General features: G+C 39.6%; 3 protein-coding genes across 3 annotated transcripts; 2 read left to right on the top strand and 1 right to left on the bottom strand.

Moving 5' to 3' along the window:
- The first annotated feature begins 651 nt into the window (after positions 1-651).
- On the top strand, positions 652-8,864 carry LOC132797170 (uncharacterized protein CG3556). The gene is given in 7 exon segments (XM_060808713.1): positions 652-1,672; positions 2,736-4,153; positions 4,237-4,432; positions 5,425-5,482; positions 5,484-5,503; positions 5,580-5,662; positions 5,720-8,864. Coding segments are annotated over 6 exon segments (1,791 nt in total). The 5' UTR covers positions 652-1,672; positions 2,736-2,781; the 3' UTR covers positions 5,782-8,864.
- Positions 8,865-9,278: 414 nt separating this feature from the next.
- Positions 9,279-17,378, bottom strand: LOC132797169 (AP-3 complex subunit beta-2). The gene is made up of 4 exons (XM_060808712.1): positions 16,473-17,378; positions 15,425-16,271; positions 12,712-13,950; positions 9,279-11,552 (listed from the first exon to the last, which is right to left on the bottom strand). Exons 1-4 carry the CDS (start codon positions 17,112-17,114, stop codon positions 10,774-10,776), a joined length of 3,507 nt encoding a protein of 1,168 aa, XP_060664695.1. The 5' UTR covers positions 17,115-17,378; the 3' UTR covers positions 9,279-10,773.
- Positions 17,379-18,006: 628 nt separating this feature from the next.
- Positions 18,007-19,595, top strand: LOC132797172 (osteocalcin 2). The gene is made up of 2 exons (XM_060808716.1): positions 18,007-18,286; positions 18,431-19,595. The coding sequence occupies exons 1-2, from the start codon at positions 18,182-18,184 to the stop codon at positions 19,286-19,288; spliced, it is 963 nt and encodes a 320-aa protein (XP_060664699.1). The 5' UTR covers positions 18,007-18,181; the 3' UTR covers positions 19,289-19,595.
- Positions 19,596-20,090: the final 495 nt, after the last annotated feature.

The raw sequence follows: 20,090 nt of genomic DNA, 5'->3' as shown, positions 1-20,090 counted from the left end.
GGAAATCAAATGTATTCGCTTTTCAATAAGAAAATCTTATGCATTCATTTTAAAGTTAGTTTTTTTATGTTGCTTTAATTAAAATATTCGATGGTTAAAAGTAAAGTGGTTCTAATTCACGAGCGTCTACTGTACTCGTACTCAACGAACCACGTTTCGCAATCTGCTGAATGAAAATCCTCCCAAAATCTAACTAGCGAGGACTTAAACCCTGCGCGCTAGGTTGATTTCGAAATTTCGAAACGATCTGCGACTTAACTGTGATTCATTCGCCATTTGTTTGTAATTTAAATCTAATGAGGTTTATCTCACTTAAAAATATTCCACAAATATATTTTCAATGTTTATAATTAAATCATATTGCTTATTTTGCTTTAAAGTTTTTTCGATGTTTTCGTTGAGTTTTTGTTTTCGATGTTTCTCCTTCTTGGATAAGTTGGCAGCGCCTGGTGCTTGTCCTTGCTGAGCGGCGGGCTGTAGAGTCAGCTAACACGGACAGAGCGCTGCCACATTGTTGGCACATCCTGCGTGAAGTGGCATCGCTGTTGGCAAAGTGGCAACGCTGCAGGCACAGGACACCATGTGAAGCGATGATGCGATGCAGCGACAGCGACTGCGACAGCGAAAGCGACATTCAGTCTCAGAGAGCGGACGGCAACCGCCACAACTTTGATTAGGCCCCAAAAAAGAACAAAAAAAACATACTAAAAACACACGGAAAATAAGAGAAACAGTAAAAGCAGAAATTAACAACAAAATAGTTAAAGGCAATAACAAGGAATGAAGTAAATGGTACAACAACAGCAAGTACAGCGAGAAGAGGAAGCAAGCAATGTCAACTAACTGCAACAACGACAACAACAGCGACAGAGACAACAACAACAATTGTTGTTGTTTTTAAGCTCAACTGCAGCCCACGCAATAAGCAATTAACGCCCGCAGGAGCAGCGACAGAGCAGCGGCAGAGGGGCGGCGACAGCGCAGCAAACAGCTGTGTGAGTCAGTGTGTTAGTGTCTGTGTCCGTGTCCGTGTGTTACTGTTTTCGTGTACGTGTAGGTGTGTGTGTGTGAGCGGCACAACAACAACAATTGCTAATTCACCGTTAGTGCTAATTCAATAATAAATATACAACAACTATTTACGCTGCTGCGACTCTATTACTTTTACTTCGAGCAGCGATTACATAAAATAAAAGAAAACGAAGGAAAGAACGAACGAACAACAACAACTCAAATTAGTCATTCATAATTTATTGATTGTGCGAGCATGTGTTTGTGTGTGTGCTAGCGCCCCTTGTCTATGTGCGTGTGTGTGTGTGTGCGCGCGCGTGTGTGTGAGTGAGTGTTTGTTTGAACGCGCTGTTAAACAAACGTCGCCTAGCCGTCCTTTTGGGAGCCTGGCTGGGCATAAAAAATCAATAGACATCAGCAGTAGCAGCAGCAGCAGCAGTAACAAGACAACGACAACAACATCAACAACAAACGCTATAAGAACAACGACAACCACAAAACGCAGCAGTAGCAGCAATAACAACAACAACAAAGAATATAATAGGCGACAGACACAAACACAAATACAAACAGACACAGCTCAAAGAGCAATTGGCAAAGCAGCCACAGCCAACGCCAACGCGAGCGACAAGGACAGCACGCGAGCAAAGAGAAAGAGCAGGTAAGTAAGAGACAACAGCGACAGCGTCATCGCCATTTCCCATTCACCAGCAGCAGCCGCAGTCGCAGCAGCAGCAGCATAATAAAGTTAAAGTTGAGCAAGTGTCGCTTGCATCTGTATGTGTGTGTGTGTGGGTGTGTTTGGCTGCCTGAGTGTGAAATGGGAGGTAGGGTGAGTGTGAATACGTGAGAGAGAGGGAGAGAGAAAGAAAACGAGCACGCGCGAGTCTTTCAAAAGTGCACTTAATTATGAGAAGCAGCAACAACAGCAAGCAGGAAGAACAAGAAGGAGACGAAGAAGAGAGCAAGTCAGCGCCATTGTTGTTGTTATTGCCAACTTTCCGGCAGCAATTCTGCAGTCGCTGCTGTTGTTGCTCTTGTTGTTGTTGTTGGCGTTAATTTGATTAAACATTTTTGCATAGTAGAATTTATTGTATTATGTAAGCATCAGCAGCGTCAACGATGGCTTTTGTTGCCACTTAATTAACTTTTATTGTTGCCAGCAAAATTGCACACACACACAAACATCCACATACATGTATAAATTACCCCGCCCCTCTCTCAACCAACACACAATTTTCAGTGTTGTGTAGTTGCTCGTGTCCGTTGGCAACTTTCTATGTACAAAGTGTTGTGCTTTGTTGATGACTAATTGGCAGCTCTAGGATGGGTAGCTAGAGAGAGAGAGAGCGAGAGATAGAGGTGGGACAGGCATGCATATCGATCTTCTGTCTTAATTATCGATAAATTGTCATGACGTTAGCAATATGCATTATTGCATTTACATGCGTGTGTGTATGTGTGTGTGTGCATGTTTGCCAGCCAGCTTCTGGCTCTCTGCATGTGTGCACATGTGTGTGTGTGTTTGTGTGCGCGCTGTGACGGTGTGCAGCAAATTCAGTTCAAGGCGACGCCTTCATTGCCTGTCACGTTGCTGTTGCTGCCTCTTCCTCTTCTCCTGTTACTACTATGTAGTATGTGATGATGGCTTTTGCTTGCTAACTTTCCTATTACCCTTCTTCTTCTTCATCTGCTCTCTCTCACACTCTTTTTACTTCTTACAGTTGACCGACCAGCATAACGATAACAATAACAACAACAACAACTAAGATGCTCTCACTGCCGCCGTCAACATCGCTGCTTTTGCTGCTGCTTATCATCGGCTGTCTGACGCTGACGCTGCCGCTGCCAACATTCGCTGAGAATGCGACGTTGTCTGCCGACGCTGTCGTCGCTGCCGACGCCGGTGTTAACGCAACGTCCAGCACAGCAGCGCCGTCGCCGTTGGCTAATAATGACTATGAGAACCGAACCGCAATCAGTAGCAGCAGCAGCAACAACAACAACAATAGCAACAACAACGATGCTAGCGACGAGCAGAGCTTCGGCAGCGGCAGCAATTCGAGCTTAGCGGAGACAACAACCACAACAACCGTGACCACAACCAACACAGCAGCAGCAGCCAACTTAACAGTGGAGCAGCAACAAGAAATCGCCAGCGTTGCAGCGCAGTCGCCAGCTGGCAGCAGCAGCAATCTAAGTAACCTAACAGTTGCCGCTGCTGAGCAGGATGCCTTTGGCTCGGCCACGCCCAACAAGGGCGAACAGGAGGCCATATTGCGTGCCCTCGATTGGCTAAAAGAGAAACGTGCCTCGGACTACGGTTGGGCCAACGATACCCATGTCGTCATACTGGCCAAGGAGCTGTCGGGCGGTCGCGATCCCAACGATAGTGCCGATGCACATTTGCAGGTCATCCAGGATCTGGAGGATACGCTCTCCGTCAAGGAGATGGAGATCGAGATACTGGCGATGCTCGATCGCCATCATACGCTGCCCAAGCCGCTCAATCTCGATAAGCTGGCACGCTATGTGCTTGCCTTGGGTTCGCTGTGCAAGGATCCGAAGCATTTCCATGGCCACGACTTGGTTGCCACTCTGCAGCATCATGAACCCGCCCAGGACATTGAGTTCGCCCTGACCACACTCTCCGCCTGCAGCTCGGCGGCGCATGTCCGCAAGCGTCAGATACGCCGACTCCTGGACATTGCCAGCGGTGTGACGGATCAGAGTGTCGATGCCATTGCCATGGTCATCTTGGCGTTGCGTTGCATTGTCACCGATCATCGGCATCGCCATCTGCAGCATTTTGTGCGTCGCCCCGCACGGGGTTTGGCCAGTCTGCAGGATCAACGCGGCAGCTTTGGCTCGTTGCGCAGCACTGCCCTGGCCATGCAAGCTCTCCAGGATCTGGAGTATGATCCGGCTGGGCATTGGAATCGCACGGCCGCCTCGCGTTACATCTTGAGTCGTCAGCGTGCCGATGGCGGTTGGAGCGAGGAGCCGCTTCAGGATGGCCAGGAACCCGATATTGGTGTCGGTCTCACGGCGGACATTATCCTCGCCCTCGGCTGGAAGGGATTGGGCGCTGTCCGTGCCCTGCAATGTGATCATGTCATACGCGAGAGCAGCGATCCCACAGGTATTTGTTGTTTTGTTGTTTTTTTATTTCTACTTTTGTGGTTGGCTTTGCCTCGCATCATCATGCAGTTGTTGTGCTTGCAGAGAATGGTGAACCGAAGCTGGCGTTGCCATTTGGACTCAGTTCATCGGCCGAGGAGTCGGATGCCAAGAATATCACGTACACGTACACTCTGTGGGTCGGCTCCAATGTCACCGAAGCGTTCTCCCTGTCCCTTGTCTCACCAAAGAACACCAGTTTCTTTAAGGCCATGACACAGGCGGCTGAAATGGATCCAAGGTGGGTAAACCAACAACAAAAATACTAAAAATATACTAGTGGAGTGTGCATTTGGTATATACCTTAAATATACTGCGTTTGAATGCAGAATATACTAAAGTTGTGTTCTAAAAATATACAAGAAGTATACTGCTGAGAAGTGCATTTGGTATTTACCATAAATATGGCACAAAAGAGTACAGAACGTACCGAAGTTGTAAAGAAATATACTGTATATAGGTGCATTTGGTATATACCTTATATATAAGACGTTTAAATTCAGAATATACCAAAGTTGGATACTATAAATATACTAGAAATATACTGCTGGGAAGTGCACTTGGTATATACCATAAATATGTCACAATAGTGTACAGAATATACCCAAGTTGGAAACTAAAAATATACTAGAAGTATTCTACTGAGAAGTGCTTTTGGTATATATAATAACTATAGTCCGTTGGAGTGCAGAATATACCAAAAGTTTTATACTATAAATATTCTAATGGAAAATGCACAGAATATTCCAAAGTTGGATACTGCAAATATACTAAAATATACTGCTGATAATAAAATGTGGTATATACCATAAATATACTGACTTAAAATACACCAAAAGTACTGGTGAAAAAAGCATTTGGTATAACCATAAATATACTGTGTTAAAGAAGAGAATATACCAAATTCGGAACCATAAAAGTTCCGAAATGTATATTCCGCGGAATATACCAAATACTAAAAAGTTACGAGAAGTGCATTAGGTATATACCATAACTATGTCGCAATTGAGTACAGAATATACCAAAGTTGGATACTACAAATATACTGTATACATTTGGTATATACCAGAAATATACTGTGTTAGAGTACAGAAGTAGAGTACCAAAGTTTAGTTTCTCTAACTATAAATTAGCTATATGAATTTGAAATACTTAATTTACATATATAAATAATCATAGCAACAGATAAATAATCAATCAGAACATAACTAAATAAAATTGTATCGCTTACAGATTCATTTTCGAGGCCCGTGAATGGCCCAATGGACACTATGTGCATACGCTCTATGGCAAAAAAGGAAGAACCGCGAGGGTAAGTCGCTGCCCATATATACGAGTATATAATATATAGAAATTATCGATATTATTTAACGCTTTGATTTTTGTAGATATCATTACTGGCTGCTCTACAGATTGCCCGAGTTACCTGATCCGAACAATACGCCTGGGAATCAGCTTATTGCGCCTGTTGGTAAGTTGGTGCACAGCTAAAAAAGCACTTCAAATTAATTCCTATCAACGATTACAGGTGTCGATGAGCTAATGGTCGAGGATGGAGAACACTATCTCTATTGGTATAAGAAACTTTAAGCACATGGAAATGGATTTGCGCTGGCCTTAGTTGCACAACAAAATACTAAAGTTAACCCAAGGCAAGGCCATGTAGCAGCTAATACGTCAAATAGAAGCAGCAGCAAAAGCAACAACACTAAACAGCAACAAGAACAACAAACAACAAACAACATAAATAGCATATACTCTCATCTAACTGATTAATAATGGCGTAATCAAAAATTTACATTAATCCCAGAAATCTTACACAAGTCCATAAACACACATAACATATTATGTGCACATGGCTAGATCCCGCATAGTTATTATATATATATATTTATATATATATACCCAACAGCGACATACACACGCATTCTACTATATACAATAATATACCCTATCGGTAGCTTACAATTGTGTTTAGGTTATACACCAACAAAACAACAAAAAAAAAAAAAAAAAAAAAAAACAAAGCTAAGGCAAAAAAAAGCTTATGAAATACTTTAAACTAAGCAAAGGAAAACGAAAAGTTACAACAGATGCGATTTTCTCAACTGGATGTCAGAGTTAACACATAAATCTAGCATGTACATGAGTAGATTATCCCATTGATAATACAGGGAGAAGAATTGTCCTATAAATCCTAGACTACAACGTGAACATGAAAAACAATTTACTTTAGTCAAATTTATGATTTTACCATCAATCGCATGGTTTAACTTTGACATGACGTTGAGAAAATCAATCTGATTGAGAGCAACTTGCAAACTAGAAACATTTACACACACTCACACAGACACACACACATTCACACTCACACACAAACAAAAGCAAAAAGCAACGAATAAGTGATCAGTGAAAAGCGCTCTCTTTCTCTCTATCATTCTCTCGCTCGAAATGCTCTTCTACGATTCACATTATTGTGTAACGGGCAATAGTGTCATACTATCGATACTATTATCGATAGTTGTGTATAACTTTATCGATAGTACAAGGCGAGAGAAATGAGGTTTGGTTCATTTATTACTCCGTCCGTTTTGAAGATTGAGAGTCCCAAAATATACACACAAACAACAAAAAAAAATTGAGCTACGATTGTTGCACGCTAAAAACACTAATACACATGAACACCCAAATATGCTTTACATGTTATCGAACGAAATGATGGAGAAGAACAAGATGGAATACGGAAAAGCAGTCCAAGCGAAGCATGTTATACCAAACACCGTACGTAACAATAAGTGATTGAAAATCATCCCTAGACATACATAAATAAATAAATATATATACACATACTATATATATATACATAACAAAATATATATATATATATATAAATACCTGCATATACATACATACATAAAGATATACTAAAAAAAAAGCAAACTAGTTTTATATGAAACAAATGAAAGCAAAAGCAAAAAACCAAACGAAAGTCGCGTCGGATTATACTATATTATGTATACAAAATACCATATATACACATACATACATATATGTACTATATGTATCTATGATATGATTAATCGAGTAAAACGCGTTGACGCAGCAGACGCAGAGAAACGCACTCGTAAGCTATAACCTACTCTCTCGTCTGTCGTAATAATCATTTAAACGCAATCATCCTCATGCCAAGTATAATACCTAATCTTATATCCTATACACATACTATACATGCATATATAGCCTACACTATCAGCATACATACATACATATATACAAAGTTATTGCCATTGCTCATCCAACATACTAATCTCTACTGCTATATATAAAACTTATTTTTGTTCTGGCTCACTCATGCACTGCTGAAGTACAGAGCAAACGGTAAATAGCCAGAAGGCTGTAATTTATGCACAACATAATGTACTCTATTACATCGTGTAATAAGGCTGGGTTTTTAGTAATTTTAATTTCCTGCTCTAAGTGTATTGAATCACTAATCGAATATTGATTTGGCAAGCTTCTACTTGGAAGAAAAGAAGAGTTGTAGTTGTTAACTTTTGAACTCAGTGAATCCACTGTAAATAGTAAGGGGCAAGCATGGGTTAAGGCTAAACAAATGGTAAAAGTTCAAGAAAAATCAAAACTAAATTAACTACATATATTCTATACCATAACCAGACATTGTTATTGTTTTATTTAAAGAATTTACTTTTTTGTCCCGATCAGCTGTTTGGCATTAACCCATGTCGCCTCTTTCTATTCACAGTGACCGCACTGCAAACCAAAGTTAGTAGCTACAACACTTTTTTTTATTGTCTAAGCGAAGCTTGTCATATCAATATTAAATTAATGATTTTATATAGTTCGAGTATGAATTTAAGAAAGAAAACAACCCAGCCTTATTGCACAATAAAATTGCGTAGACTATGTTGTCTAAAAATTACAGGCTTCTTGAATTTACTGTTTGGTATGTGCTTTAATACTTGATTCACTGAGTTATACTTCAACTTTTGGAGTTGTTTACAATTTTTCGATTACTTAAAAAAAAGGGCAACCTTTTCTTGCTATAAACCGATTGCAAAATCCGTTGGAATTTTTCCTATTTCTATTTCTTGGCAGCAAGCAATCATCTCTCTCGCTCTCATTCACACTCACCTACTCAACCACTCTCATGGCTATTTTCAACCTAACCTAATCCAAAACTAACCTAGAAGACAACCAAAAACAAAAAGATGAAATGAAAAACAAACTACAACTTAATGGTTTATATTATAAGCATAAACTTGAGCTTTTTAATTGTGCAGATTCAACAACAAATAAATAAAAAGAAAATCACAATAAATTAGAGAAAACTATGAAGCAAATAAAAAAAGCGCATACGTGAGAAAGACAAACCAAAACAAAATAAAAACAAAAACATAAAAAAAACAAGCGTAGCGTATTCTCAATTTCACATTAGCGCAAAAAAGTATGCTAGAATTTTAGTCGTTGCTTTCTTAGCGTGAAATGTGAAATTAAGTATACGCCACCGTGTTGGCTGTGTTGGCATCGACAAAGCAAAAAATTTCAACTATATTGTATTTATGTATGCAATGCGAGCATGTGCCCCTTTTACGTCATTCTCCGTTCTGTTCACCGGATTAACCTAACCTAAAACTAAAAAAAAAAAACAAAAATGATAACCTTAGAGAAACTTAACTAGAACAAAAAAACTATCTTTCAAATGCCAGCAGCAGCAGAAGTGTGTGTGTGAGCGAGATAATGACTATATATAGTTGGCAGATCTGAATCTGATTGTTTGCTGCTGGTTTATTCTGTGTGTGTCCCCAAAACAAAAACAAAAGAACTAAGAACTCAAAAAACCTTAAAACACAAATAAAACGGAGGAAGCAAACGAGAAACAAGCGTGAATAAACAAAGATACATTCAAAACTAAACAAAATCGAAATGTTCTTCATTTATAGTAAAGATTAAATTTCTTCTCTTAAGGAAATTTATTAGTCATTTCATATTTCAAAATGAAGGTAAGAAAAAACATTAATTGCTCACTTTTTTTTTTGCACCCCACATAAAAGAAGAGAAAAATTAAATATTTTTAAAACGCTGTGTTTATTTCAATAGATTTAGATGTAGAGTTCATCTTGCATAGGTTTAAAAAGCATACAATATATAATAATATTTTTATGTTTATTCATTTGCATCATATCCAATCAACAATAATTGCGCATTGTTTGTTTTCTTTTATTGGACAAATGATTATTGTTCATAGTTTAGTTTTCTTTTTCTTTTTTTTTACTTTTTGAGTTTTGTTTTAAGAGTGGAAATTTGAAACTTGAATGCCTAACGATCATCATCATAATAATAGTATATATTATATATAAAAAATGTATGTATGTAAATATTTCAACATTCAATTGCTTAATTTTCGAAAAAGCCAAAAATGAAAAATGCCTCGAAAATGTTTTTTTTGTTTTTTTTATCGTCTTTAGGGGGAGCTTGAAAAGTTGGCGTAGGAAACGGATTAGCTGGCTCACACATACATATACATATACACTCACTTATATATATGTATATATATATATTGGTTTAGTTATTTATTTGATTAACAAAATGGGAGCTAGGCTCCATTATAGGTTTCAACTGCTAACTCTTCTCTCTCTCTCTCTCTCTGGCTGGTATATGCAAATAGTCATCTCAAATCTACAAGTATATATAGTATACAAATATATGTATATATAGTATATACATATGTACTTGGTATATCGGATTGCGTGCGCTACAATTTGCTAGGCAACAGAATGAAAGATTGTGTTGTATATAGAAAAAGTTGCTAATCAAAATCAAAAGTCGACTATTTTGGAATTTGTTCGTAGTAGGCAACAATTCGGTTAACATTTGGATAATTAGTGCTGTGCTGCAAGCCCTCGATCTGTATATATACTATATATCGTTATGTATGTCATTTTTTTTCCGTTTTTTTCTTATCTTTTTTTTTTTGCTACGATATTGAAAAAGGCCGCATAGAGCACAAAGGCAACAGAGTTACAACATCAAAACACACACACACATGCATACACTAATACACATTTAGTTATAGTACAAATACACACACACACACACATACACGCGCATAGGCAACAACATTGATTAAAAGGGTTTTCTCATTTTGCGTTTTTCTTTTTATAATAAAATTGTTCATAATTTCTGCACTTGCTTCTGGGATCGCATTTGTTTTCAGTTTTTTTGTTTATATTTATGTAAATGTAATCGAATGATTTACGTAATGTTTTAGCAGCTTTTGAAGAGTACAACAAACAAGAAAAAAAAATAATCAAAATGTTGCTCTTGGAATCTCGTTTTGTTACGCAAACCTATAATGTATGAAAGTGGTTAAATAATGTGTTTAGGATTCAATTCTCAATTCAATAATTGTTCACAGTATAAAGTATAAAGTATAGAGTACATAGAATGTGCTTTTAATAATATAAAATGAATAGATTAGTTTACGTAATGATTTTCCCTTTTGCTTTGCTTTGCTTCAGATTCAGTTAAAAGATTCAACACTCAATTCAAATCAAAATCAATTTAGATGGAAAAACTGAGCTGCAACGCGTTGCGCAACTCATTCAACACCATCGAACCGATGACCATCTTTTCGCAGTTGACGAGCAGCGTGAGTGCCTCATCCGTTTGCCACTGCAACGTGAGCAGGACGAGACTCTTCGAGCTGAGCGTTTGGCCGGCAAAGCAATGCAATTGTCCCGTCGTCGAGCTGAACGTGTGCGCCACATTGATGCACTCGTAGATCTTTTGCTTCAATGCTGCCACATCGAGCAGTTCACGCTGCATGCCACGCAGCTCACACTGATGCTCGTTCATGCCACGCAACTTGCCACGCTCCTCGCGATGCAAACTCTCGCTGATCTGCACGGCACGCACCAATTCACCCACCGGAGGCTTCAGCTGGACACGCGAACTGCCCGCACTCGACACCAACTCAAAGTCAATCGCATGCGTTGTATCATTGAAATCCACCCCGAGCACTCCGCTGGCAACCTGCTCCGGTTGCAGCTGTGCAATGGGAGCGAACTCGCTCAGTTGCATGCCTGGGGGCAGTGTTTGTTGCCCCATGCGAATGCTGGTCAGCTCGTGGTCGCTGCGATTCTCAAAGTGCAGCTCAATCGAACACATTGCCGCCGCATACAAATGCGGCGAGCGGGTGAAACGATATCCCAGCTGAAGGCCGTGTCCTTGCAGCTTGTTCAGCAGCGGTTTGTGCTTGAAGTCCGTGTGCGAGGCGCCGACGAGCTCGATGCGATTACGCGCTTGCTGCGGCTGCAACGTCGCCTGTAAACCGGGTGTGCCTACAAAGTAGAGAACTAGCATTTAATATTTGCACTTAATACGTACTTAATGGTGTTTACACTGCGGTCTTAAGCCCTTTTACACTGCAATTGTTTTTTAATCTAATTTATGAAATAGTTTGCTACTCGACCATTGCGATACTTTTCACCAACACTTTTTAAACCGAAATAATACTTGATTTTTTGTACAAATTCGCATCTATCAAAATGTCGAAACTTTTAAGAAACGTTTTGATAAAGTTTACACTACAAAACTATTGAAAACTACTCACTTTCAGCAGTAATAAAAAGATTCCATCACAAAACAGTTTCAAAGAAAAAATAACTTCCTAATACCTTTTTAAATGTAAATAATAATTCCCTTTTCTTCATCTTCTTTATAAGTAGTCATTCGCAATTTAAATAGACCGTTTACACGACAGAATTATTTGAAATTAAAAATCTATTAAAGTATTATGTTTACACTACAATACTATTCCAAATTAATATTCACATTGAACATTAATATAAAAATTCCACCATAAATCTGTTCCAAATTAAACATCACTTGCAAAACCCTTTTTCCTAAATATTTTAATATTAAAAAATCTCTGATATTAATAATCACTCCAAATTTGACGGTTTACACGGCAGAACTATCAACTAATCAAATGAAATATAAAGTTCACACTACAAAACTATTCCAAAGTAATATACATTTTAAACATTAAAATGATGATTCCAAATTAAAAATCACTTCCGAAGAATCCTTTCAAATAGAAACAATATTTCAAATGTCTAATATTAATAATCGCTAGAAAACGATTAAACCGTTTATAAGACAGAACCTACATTAATAATCAGAGGAAATACCACTGTGTCTTAAACCTTTTTTCAACAAAATCCATTATGTACCTTACACTGTATTCCTAATATTTCTTTAAATAACATTTTGGAAAAGTAAAGTATTCCACAATAAATAAAAATAATAAACATCTACTCTATGGATGACGGGTAGAAGCAAAGCTTCCAGGACGAAAATAAGCAAACTTTCTAATCACTTTTATGATAAATAGCAATTAAAAAAACAATCAACAATAAAAGGTCGTAAGACTTCAGTGTAAACCTTAGCGTAACAATAAAGAAACCCCATTCTATGAACTCTTTTCGATGCACTTACCCGGCGTAAGGAAGCCGCCCAGCGAGGGCGTCATCACGGGTCCAATGGGCGGTATATCATCCAGATCGAGCAGCAGATCCAAGTTGCTCTTGGCGGGCGCCTTAGCAGCTGTCTCTGTTGCCTTGGCTTGCGTTTTGGCAGCTGGTGCTGCTGATGCCGCAGGTTGTTCGCTCTCCGAGTCGCTGCTCTGACCATCGCTGCTGTTGCTCTCGCTGCCGCTGTAGAACGAGGATTCGCCGCTGTCCGATGTGCCCGAATCTTCGACAGCATTATTGTTGTTATTATTGGGAGAAGCAACTGCAGCAGCAGCAGCAGCAGGAGCTGAATTGCTGGCCACCGCTTGTGGCAGCTGCTTGGTGGCTTGCCCTTTACTTTTGGGCTGCTGCTCGTCAGCCTCATCGTCATCGTCGCTGTCGCTGCTGGATGAACTGTCACTGCTGCTGTCGGAATCCTCGCTGCCACTCGACTCGGAATATGCCGACGATTTGTCCGACTCGGAAAGGAAGCCCTTGTCACGTTTAGCCTGCTTGCGTTGCTTCTCCTTACCAGCAGCGGCACCAGCAGCCGCGCCCTGCTGCGCCTCCTCGCCCGAATGCTTGCCACGTCCCGAACTATCGCCGGGCAACTTCTCATGCATATAGCCCTCGATGTTGCGCACACTGGAGTCGGGTGCAACCGTTGGGAATGCGGGCAAATCCTTATAACCCGACGCTGGCATATTCAGATAATGCGACAACGAACCCAATTGATACACATTGCTATCCCGATACTTGCTCTCGGGCAGCGGAGCCGGTTTGGCGGCCAAGAACACTTGACGCGCCTGCTGGCTGAGCACGCTGCTTTTGCCACTGGCCGGGAAGATGAATTGGCGCAAGAAGCGCGCACGATCGCGCACATCGTAGTTGGTGTCGTAGCGGGCCAGCGTGAACACGTATTGGCACAGCAGCGATGTCTGCTGCGGATTGGTCAGATACAATTTGACGCCCAGATTGAGCACCTGCAGCTTCACCACATCCTGTTCGTCCACAAACGATTTGGCCATCTTGCGCAGCACATCGGGCGCTATCAGCGGCACCTTCTCATTGTATTCGCCAATCAGCCAAATGATCGCCGCACGTGCGGCTGCCACATTGATGTAGTCGATCAGCTTCGCCATCTGGGTGATGATCTCAAAGTGTTCGGCCGCTTTGCTCTGCAACAGTTTCTTGATCACCACCACGCTCTCAGCAACAACGTGCTCTGCAAAGAAAAAAAGGAGAGAAATTTAGTATTTATAAAAAAAACACTTAGTATTTTTATATCATTTAGTATTAATGATAAATTTAGTGTTTTAGACTAGTATTTATAGTACTTAATATTAAAAGTAAATTTAGTATTTTTAGTATAATAGTAAAGTTGGTATTCATGGTAAATTGTAGTATTTCTAGTAAATTTAGTATTTTTGTATCATTTAGTATTAATGGTAAATTTAGTGTTTTAATATAGTATTTATAGTACTTAGTATTACAAGTAAATTTAGTATTTTTAGTAAAGTTGGTATTCATGGTAAATTGTAGTATGTAGTAAATTTAGTATTTTTATATCATTTAGTATTAATAGTAAATTCAGTGTTTTAGTATAGTATTTATAGTACTAAGTATTACAAGTAAATTTAGTATTTTTAGTATAATAGTAAAGTTGGTATTCATGTTAAATTGTAGTATTTCTAGTAAATTTACTAAATTTAGTATTTATAGTATAATTACTAACTTTAGTACACATAGTAAATTTAGTATTTGCAGTATAATTACTAAGCTTAGTACATATATTAAATTTAGTATTTGCTGTAAATTTAGTATTTATAGTAAAGTTAGTATTAATTATACAAGAAGGAACATAATATTAAAGATTAACAGGGAATTTAGTTGTAGTATAACATTTTCCCTTCAATTCTTTAAAAGCTTGCTCCCTACAATGTTTTGGCTCAATTTCATTATTAATCTGTTATCTGTACTCCTTTCTTGTATTATCAATCCAATCTACTTATAATACAATAATATACAATAAGTGCTATTTAGCTACAATCATTTAAATTCAAATGTATTGCAGTAGTTATTCCGTTCGACAAAATTTCGTCGATTTTCTTTCAACAATTATATTGACAACTATACTATGATATAAACTAATTTAATATAAATAACCGAGTTATCGGTTCAACAACATAGTCAATTGCTGGCAATTAACACTGATGATGGTATACCATATATAGTATTTGTATGATTCAGAGAGAGAGGGAGAGATACAGCTGCCAGCTGCATTCACATTGTTCTAATCAGCGAGCGCTATCTTTACAAGAATTTATATATAATGCACTTTTTTCTTTCTTTTAAATTCACAGTTTATGTAAAGATTTTAAACTTTTGAAACAAAATGCAATACATATCATCATCTATTAAATTGAGAAATATGTATCAAATGTTCTTTCAAATTACTTCAGATTAAATGCTTCCTAGACTAGGATTAATTTCATCATATAAGTAATGAGTTTCGATATCGTTGACATTTAAATAAATTATAGTATTTAAAAAGAATTGTAGTATTTAAATAAATTAGAGAATTTAAATAAGTTCTAGTATTTAAATAGATTCAGTATTTATAAAAGAATTTTAGTATTTCAATAAATGTTAGTATTTAACTAAACTTTCATTCTATCTCTCTCTTGTTGTCAACTCACCATCGTGATTGGAGAGCAGATGCACCAGACCACTTAAACAGGTCTCGGTGACCGCTTTAATGCTGGCCGCACATCGTCCAATTGCCTGAATGGTGGCAGCCACAAATGGTCGATCGCTGCTCGAGATGTACGTTTGGAATTCGCGCAGGATGAGCGAAATGCTCGATGCGGATGCCAAATTGGTGAGAATGTCCAATTTGAGCAGTTTAATGTGCGTGGGATCGCTGGTGCGTACAAAGAATGATTTCAGATGCGGCTCAAAGATCGCTTTGCGACGCGACGACATCGATGCAATGCAATTGAGGACAACACTCTGCACCTCCTTGTGGGAGCGCAACAGACGAATGAGGACCTTGGCAATCAGTTGGACTTCGTTGCGTGGCGCCACATGATGATACAATTGGGCCACGGCCATCACAACCGATGCGTTACGCGATTGCAGCAATGGTTTTGTCTGTCGCAAAAGCAAACGATGATCCAAATCGATATGATAACTGCTGCCGCCGCCGCTGCTGCCACTCGTATCCTTGTCGTGCTCCTTGTCATTGTTGTTGACATTGTTGCTCTTCGCTTTGCCCTCATTGCCACTGGATGCATCATTGTCATTGTCATCGTCATCGCTGGCCGACGATGACTCATCGTAGAAACGCTCATTGGCCGTTCCATCGCCATCGAGACAATCATTTGTCCCATGCTCCTCATCGGGATTGGGATCGACGAACTGTGTGCGCGCATAACGGGTCAACATATTGATTATGATCACCTGACCCCATTCGTCCACATCGACGAGCAGATTGCACAGCTTGCGATAGTTTTTGTGTATCAAGTCGACGCGTTCCGGGCACACCTGAGGGTAGTGAAAAGAAAAGATTAGGGAAGGATTTGTACGTTATAAAGGAATAATGGTTTCCCATTATTAATCAAGATTGTATCAAGTATCAAGCTTTAGTATTTTTCTAACACGTTTTCAGTTCCGATTTAAAAGTCAGTATTATTTATATACTGAGTAGCTATTGATGCTGAAACCTTACAATATGCATATGCTTACCTCATCGAAAGCCATCACAGCTGAGCCCACCACGAGCGTGGTGCGATCGGAGAGCAACTTCTCGATGACCGTGACCAATTCGTCCTTTTGCTCCGCATCCAAGGAGTAGAGCTTGGGTATCGCATGCGCCGCCGTCTTGCGGACATAGGGACTGAGATCGGCGGCACTGTCGCGTATCGCCAGCATCACAATGGGCACAATCATGCTGACCCTGATCGATGAGAGGACACGCAACGCTGAGGCGCGTATCAATTGATTGGGATCCTTTAGCGCCCGCTGGAACGTCGATATCGATAGCAATGCCAAGTCCTGTTGCTCCTCCGCATAGCGCACCAGATACACATAGACCAGCTTCTTCACCTCAATGTTCTTGGATACGACATTCTTGACCACAGCCGGGAACAAATCGCTGGCATCGCGTCCACGCGCAATCATGCCAATGATGCGTTTCATTGCCTCCAGCTTGAGGCCATCCTTGTTGCTGTCGAGCATCTGCTTGAGATCATCGTGTTTGCGTCCATCGCTTTGGAAGAATGCCGCTCCGCTGGCGGGGTCAGAGCCAAATTCCACATCCAGTCCCAATTGCGGACGATCGCCATAGGCGGCCACCGAAAATGGATTGCTGGCTGCGTTCTGTTGCATCTTGTTGCAAACGGTGCAAAAACTTCTTCAATTGTTGCTGCTACTGCTGCTGCTTGTTGTTTATTTGTTTGTTTGTTGCCTATGCTGGATGCGATTTGGGGGCGGGGGGCGTGTGAAGGCGGAGAAAGCGTCGACGTTGTCGACGTTGAAACCTGCTGTTACTAATACACACTCCACACACACACACGCACACTCACTTTACGCACTTGGCGAATTCGTCTACATCACACAATTGGCATATCTGGAACATGCAGAGCAGTGTGACCGCATTTCACAGACTCAGTATGTGCTAAAAAATGTTCCTAGCAAAATTAACCAACATTTTGGCATCCAACAAAATGAATAAACTTATTTTTTATTTTGTATAATAAGCAGCAATAAATTTGTACTAAAAACATTAATAATTATTTTGCATAAAATAAATAATTTTAAGAATAGCATTTTTCATGGAAAATTTTTAATCGTTACATAGGAAACAGGAAATTCAAATACAAATAGAATCTACTAGTTATAAAGAAACTATAATTAAATGTTCAGTTTAAATTGATTGAAATTTTGAAAATAAATAAATAAAAATCAAACACATTTTATTTAAGTTATTTGCCAGTTGACAGAAATTACAATTATTTTGATGGATGATGAAATATGGCCTAATTTTGTTTTAAGTTGGTATGCTTTATTTATTTTTTTATTATTAATTGAATTTTCTAATATAATTTAAAAAAAATGGGTGGTAACTTAAAACACACAAAAAAAAAAAAAAAAAAAAAAAATGTTGCAAAAGATTTTTGTGGGCTGGCAGTGTGAACGTGTTTTGTGTTGCATATTTGGTGAATTATCGTCTCATCGATAACGCTATCGATAAGCGCCGCATCGTATTGACAACGACAACAACAGAGGCAACAAAAACAACAGCCGCTGCCGTCGACGTTGCCGTGTGGTGGTTAGAGCAGACCAGACTGAGAGCCCTGAGCGCTGCTGCAGCGCCGCAATCACGTCAATTAATGGTCAACTAGTAATTGAAAAAAGTAAGAAAAGCGCTTAGCAGAAAATCAAAGGGACAAGCCATGAACTTTCCGCTGGCCAACTCCAACAAGGATACGCTGCGAGCGGCGTGCAAAAAATGCGGCTACGCTGGTCACCTGACCTATCAATGCCGCAATTTTCTCAAGGTAAGAAGTGTTGTTCGTTCTCCTTCTTTTTTCGCTGTTTCTGTTTGATGTGCGAGAAGCAGAAGCAGAAGCAGAAGATGAAGAAGAAGAGAAAGCAGAAAATCTAACATGTTGTGTTTTATTATTTATTATGCATACATACAGGTGGATCCAAACAAAGAGATATTGCTGGATGTGGAGAGCACAAGTTCCGATTCGGAGCTTGATTATTTGACGCCGCTAACCGAGCTGCGCGCTCAGGAGCTGAAAAGCGGCGGCAGCGGCGTCGACGTCGCAGCTGCGACAACGACGACGACAACAACAACAACAGCAAGCAAAGAGAGTAAGACAGATAAGAACAACAAAGCAAGCAAGAAGAGTAACAACGATAGATCAGCAACAACAGCAGATAGGAAACAAACAAAAACGGAGCGACACAAGAAGCGTAAGAAAAAGAGCAAGAAGCACAAGAAGAGCAGCGCGAAGGACATCAACAAACTGGCGACAACAACAAGCAAACGCATTGCAAAGAAACACAAAAACAAAAAAAAGAAGAGCAGCAGCAGCAACAACAATCACAAGAGCAGCAGCAGCAGCAAGAAATCAAAACGTCGCCGCACAAGTAGCTCCTCCTCTTCATCCTCCGACGACGATGACGATGACGACGACGAAGACAGCAGCTCGTCATCGTCAACAACTGCCTCATCAACTGCCTCATCATCGTCATCCTCATCATCTGACAGCGATTCATCTTCGGATGATGATTCAAGCAGCGATTCCAGCGACAATGAAGAGTCGAGCACCAGCGAATCGGATGAATATGGACGCAAAAAGAAGCGTTTGGGCAAATACAAGCGCAAAGCGGAAGCCGCTGCTCCGCGTCGCAAGAAGCCAAAGGCGAAGCGTCGACGTCATCGTGTCAGCGGTGGCGGCGCCTCAAATGCCGCATCCGCCTCCAAAGCGGGGGGAGCAGCAGGCACCAGCAGTTACCTCAGCAGCCTCAGCGATAGCAGCACCTACTAAAGCTACACTTTTGGACTCCCAAACTCTTTAGGCTAGTGTTTATTAGACGAAACGATAATTCACAAACAGCAAGCAGCAGCAGCGAGCACTTCCTTTTGCATCTCCCGACATCCAAGATCCTTATCCAAATCCTCTGCTCTGCTCGTGTCTCTTCCGCATCCAAAGTAGCAAAGAGTTCTATGCAACAAACAACATCAACAACCACAACAACAACAACTCGACATTAGACTTCTCTTAGTGTTTTAAGATAAAACTCCTGTTTTATGATTTTTGCATAAAGAAAATACAACAAATTAGATTGTACAACAAATCGTTTTTTTTTTTATCTAAAATGAGTTCTATAAGAAATCATAAAAGAATATTAGTAAAACCGGATGAATAGACTAGGAAAGGAATCGATGAAGCTATAGCATAAGATCCCCTAATACCCACTTAATTAGGGGAAACCAACTAACTTGAACTATCCCTAACTTTATGATCATCTTATGCCAATTGTTTCCTTTACTACTTATTCTGTTTTTCCTGGCATTGTTTTATGATTTCCTATAGAGTGAGATGCGCTTTTTAAGCTGCACATCTTCATCACACTTATTATTATATTATGTGTTTAATGTATGTTTTTATATCTATATTTCCCATTTAATTAAGGGAAAACTTACTTTAACTTTCCTCAACTTTATGATGATCTTATACTATAGCTTCATCGTTTCCTTTCCAACTCTAGCCTTCCGTTTTTTCTTATATTCTTTTATGCAATATATGATATGTTTAAAAAGATCTTTACACAGACACTTTTCAGCTG

Source organism: Drosophila nasuta, chromosome X (genome assembly GCF_023558535.2).
Source record: "Drosophila nasuta strain 15112-1781.00 chromosome X, ASM2355853v1, whole genome shotgun sequence".
NCBI lineage: Eukaryota > Metazoa > Arthropoda > Insecta > Diptera > Drosophilidae > Drosophila > Drosophila nasuta.
The sequence above is the reverse complement of the archived record's forward strand: the minus strand, read 5'-3'. Positions and strand labels throughout refer to the sequence as shown.

Coding starts and splice junctions, on each gene's coding strand:
- LOC132797169 (XM_060808712.1), bottom strand. CDS start 17,114: ATGCAACAGAACGCAGCCAGCAATCCATTTTCGGTGGCCGCCTATGGC. Junction 16,272..16,472: donor CTGTGATGGCTTTCGATGAG/GTAAGCATATGC, acceptor CACTACCCTCAG/GTGTGCCCGGAACGCGTCGA. Junction 11,553..12,711: donor GGGCGGCTTCCTTACGCCGG/GTAAGTGCATCG, acceptor TCTACTTTGTAG/GCACACCCGGTTTACAGGCG.
- LOC132797172 (XM_060808716.1), top strand. CDS start 18,182: ATGAACTTTCCGCTGGCCAACTCCAACAAGGATACGCTGCGAGCGGCG. Junction 18,287..18,430: donor AATGCCGCAATTTTCTCAAG/GTAAGAAGTGTT, acceptor GCATACATACAG/GTGGATCCAAACAAAGAGAT.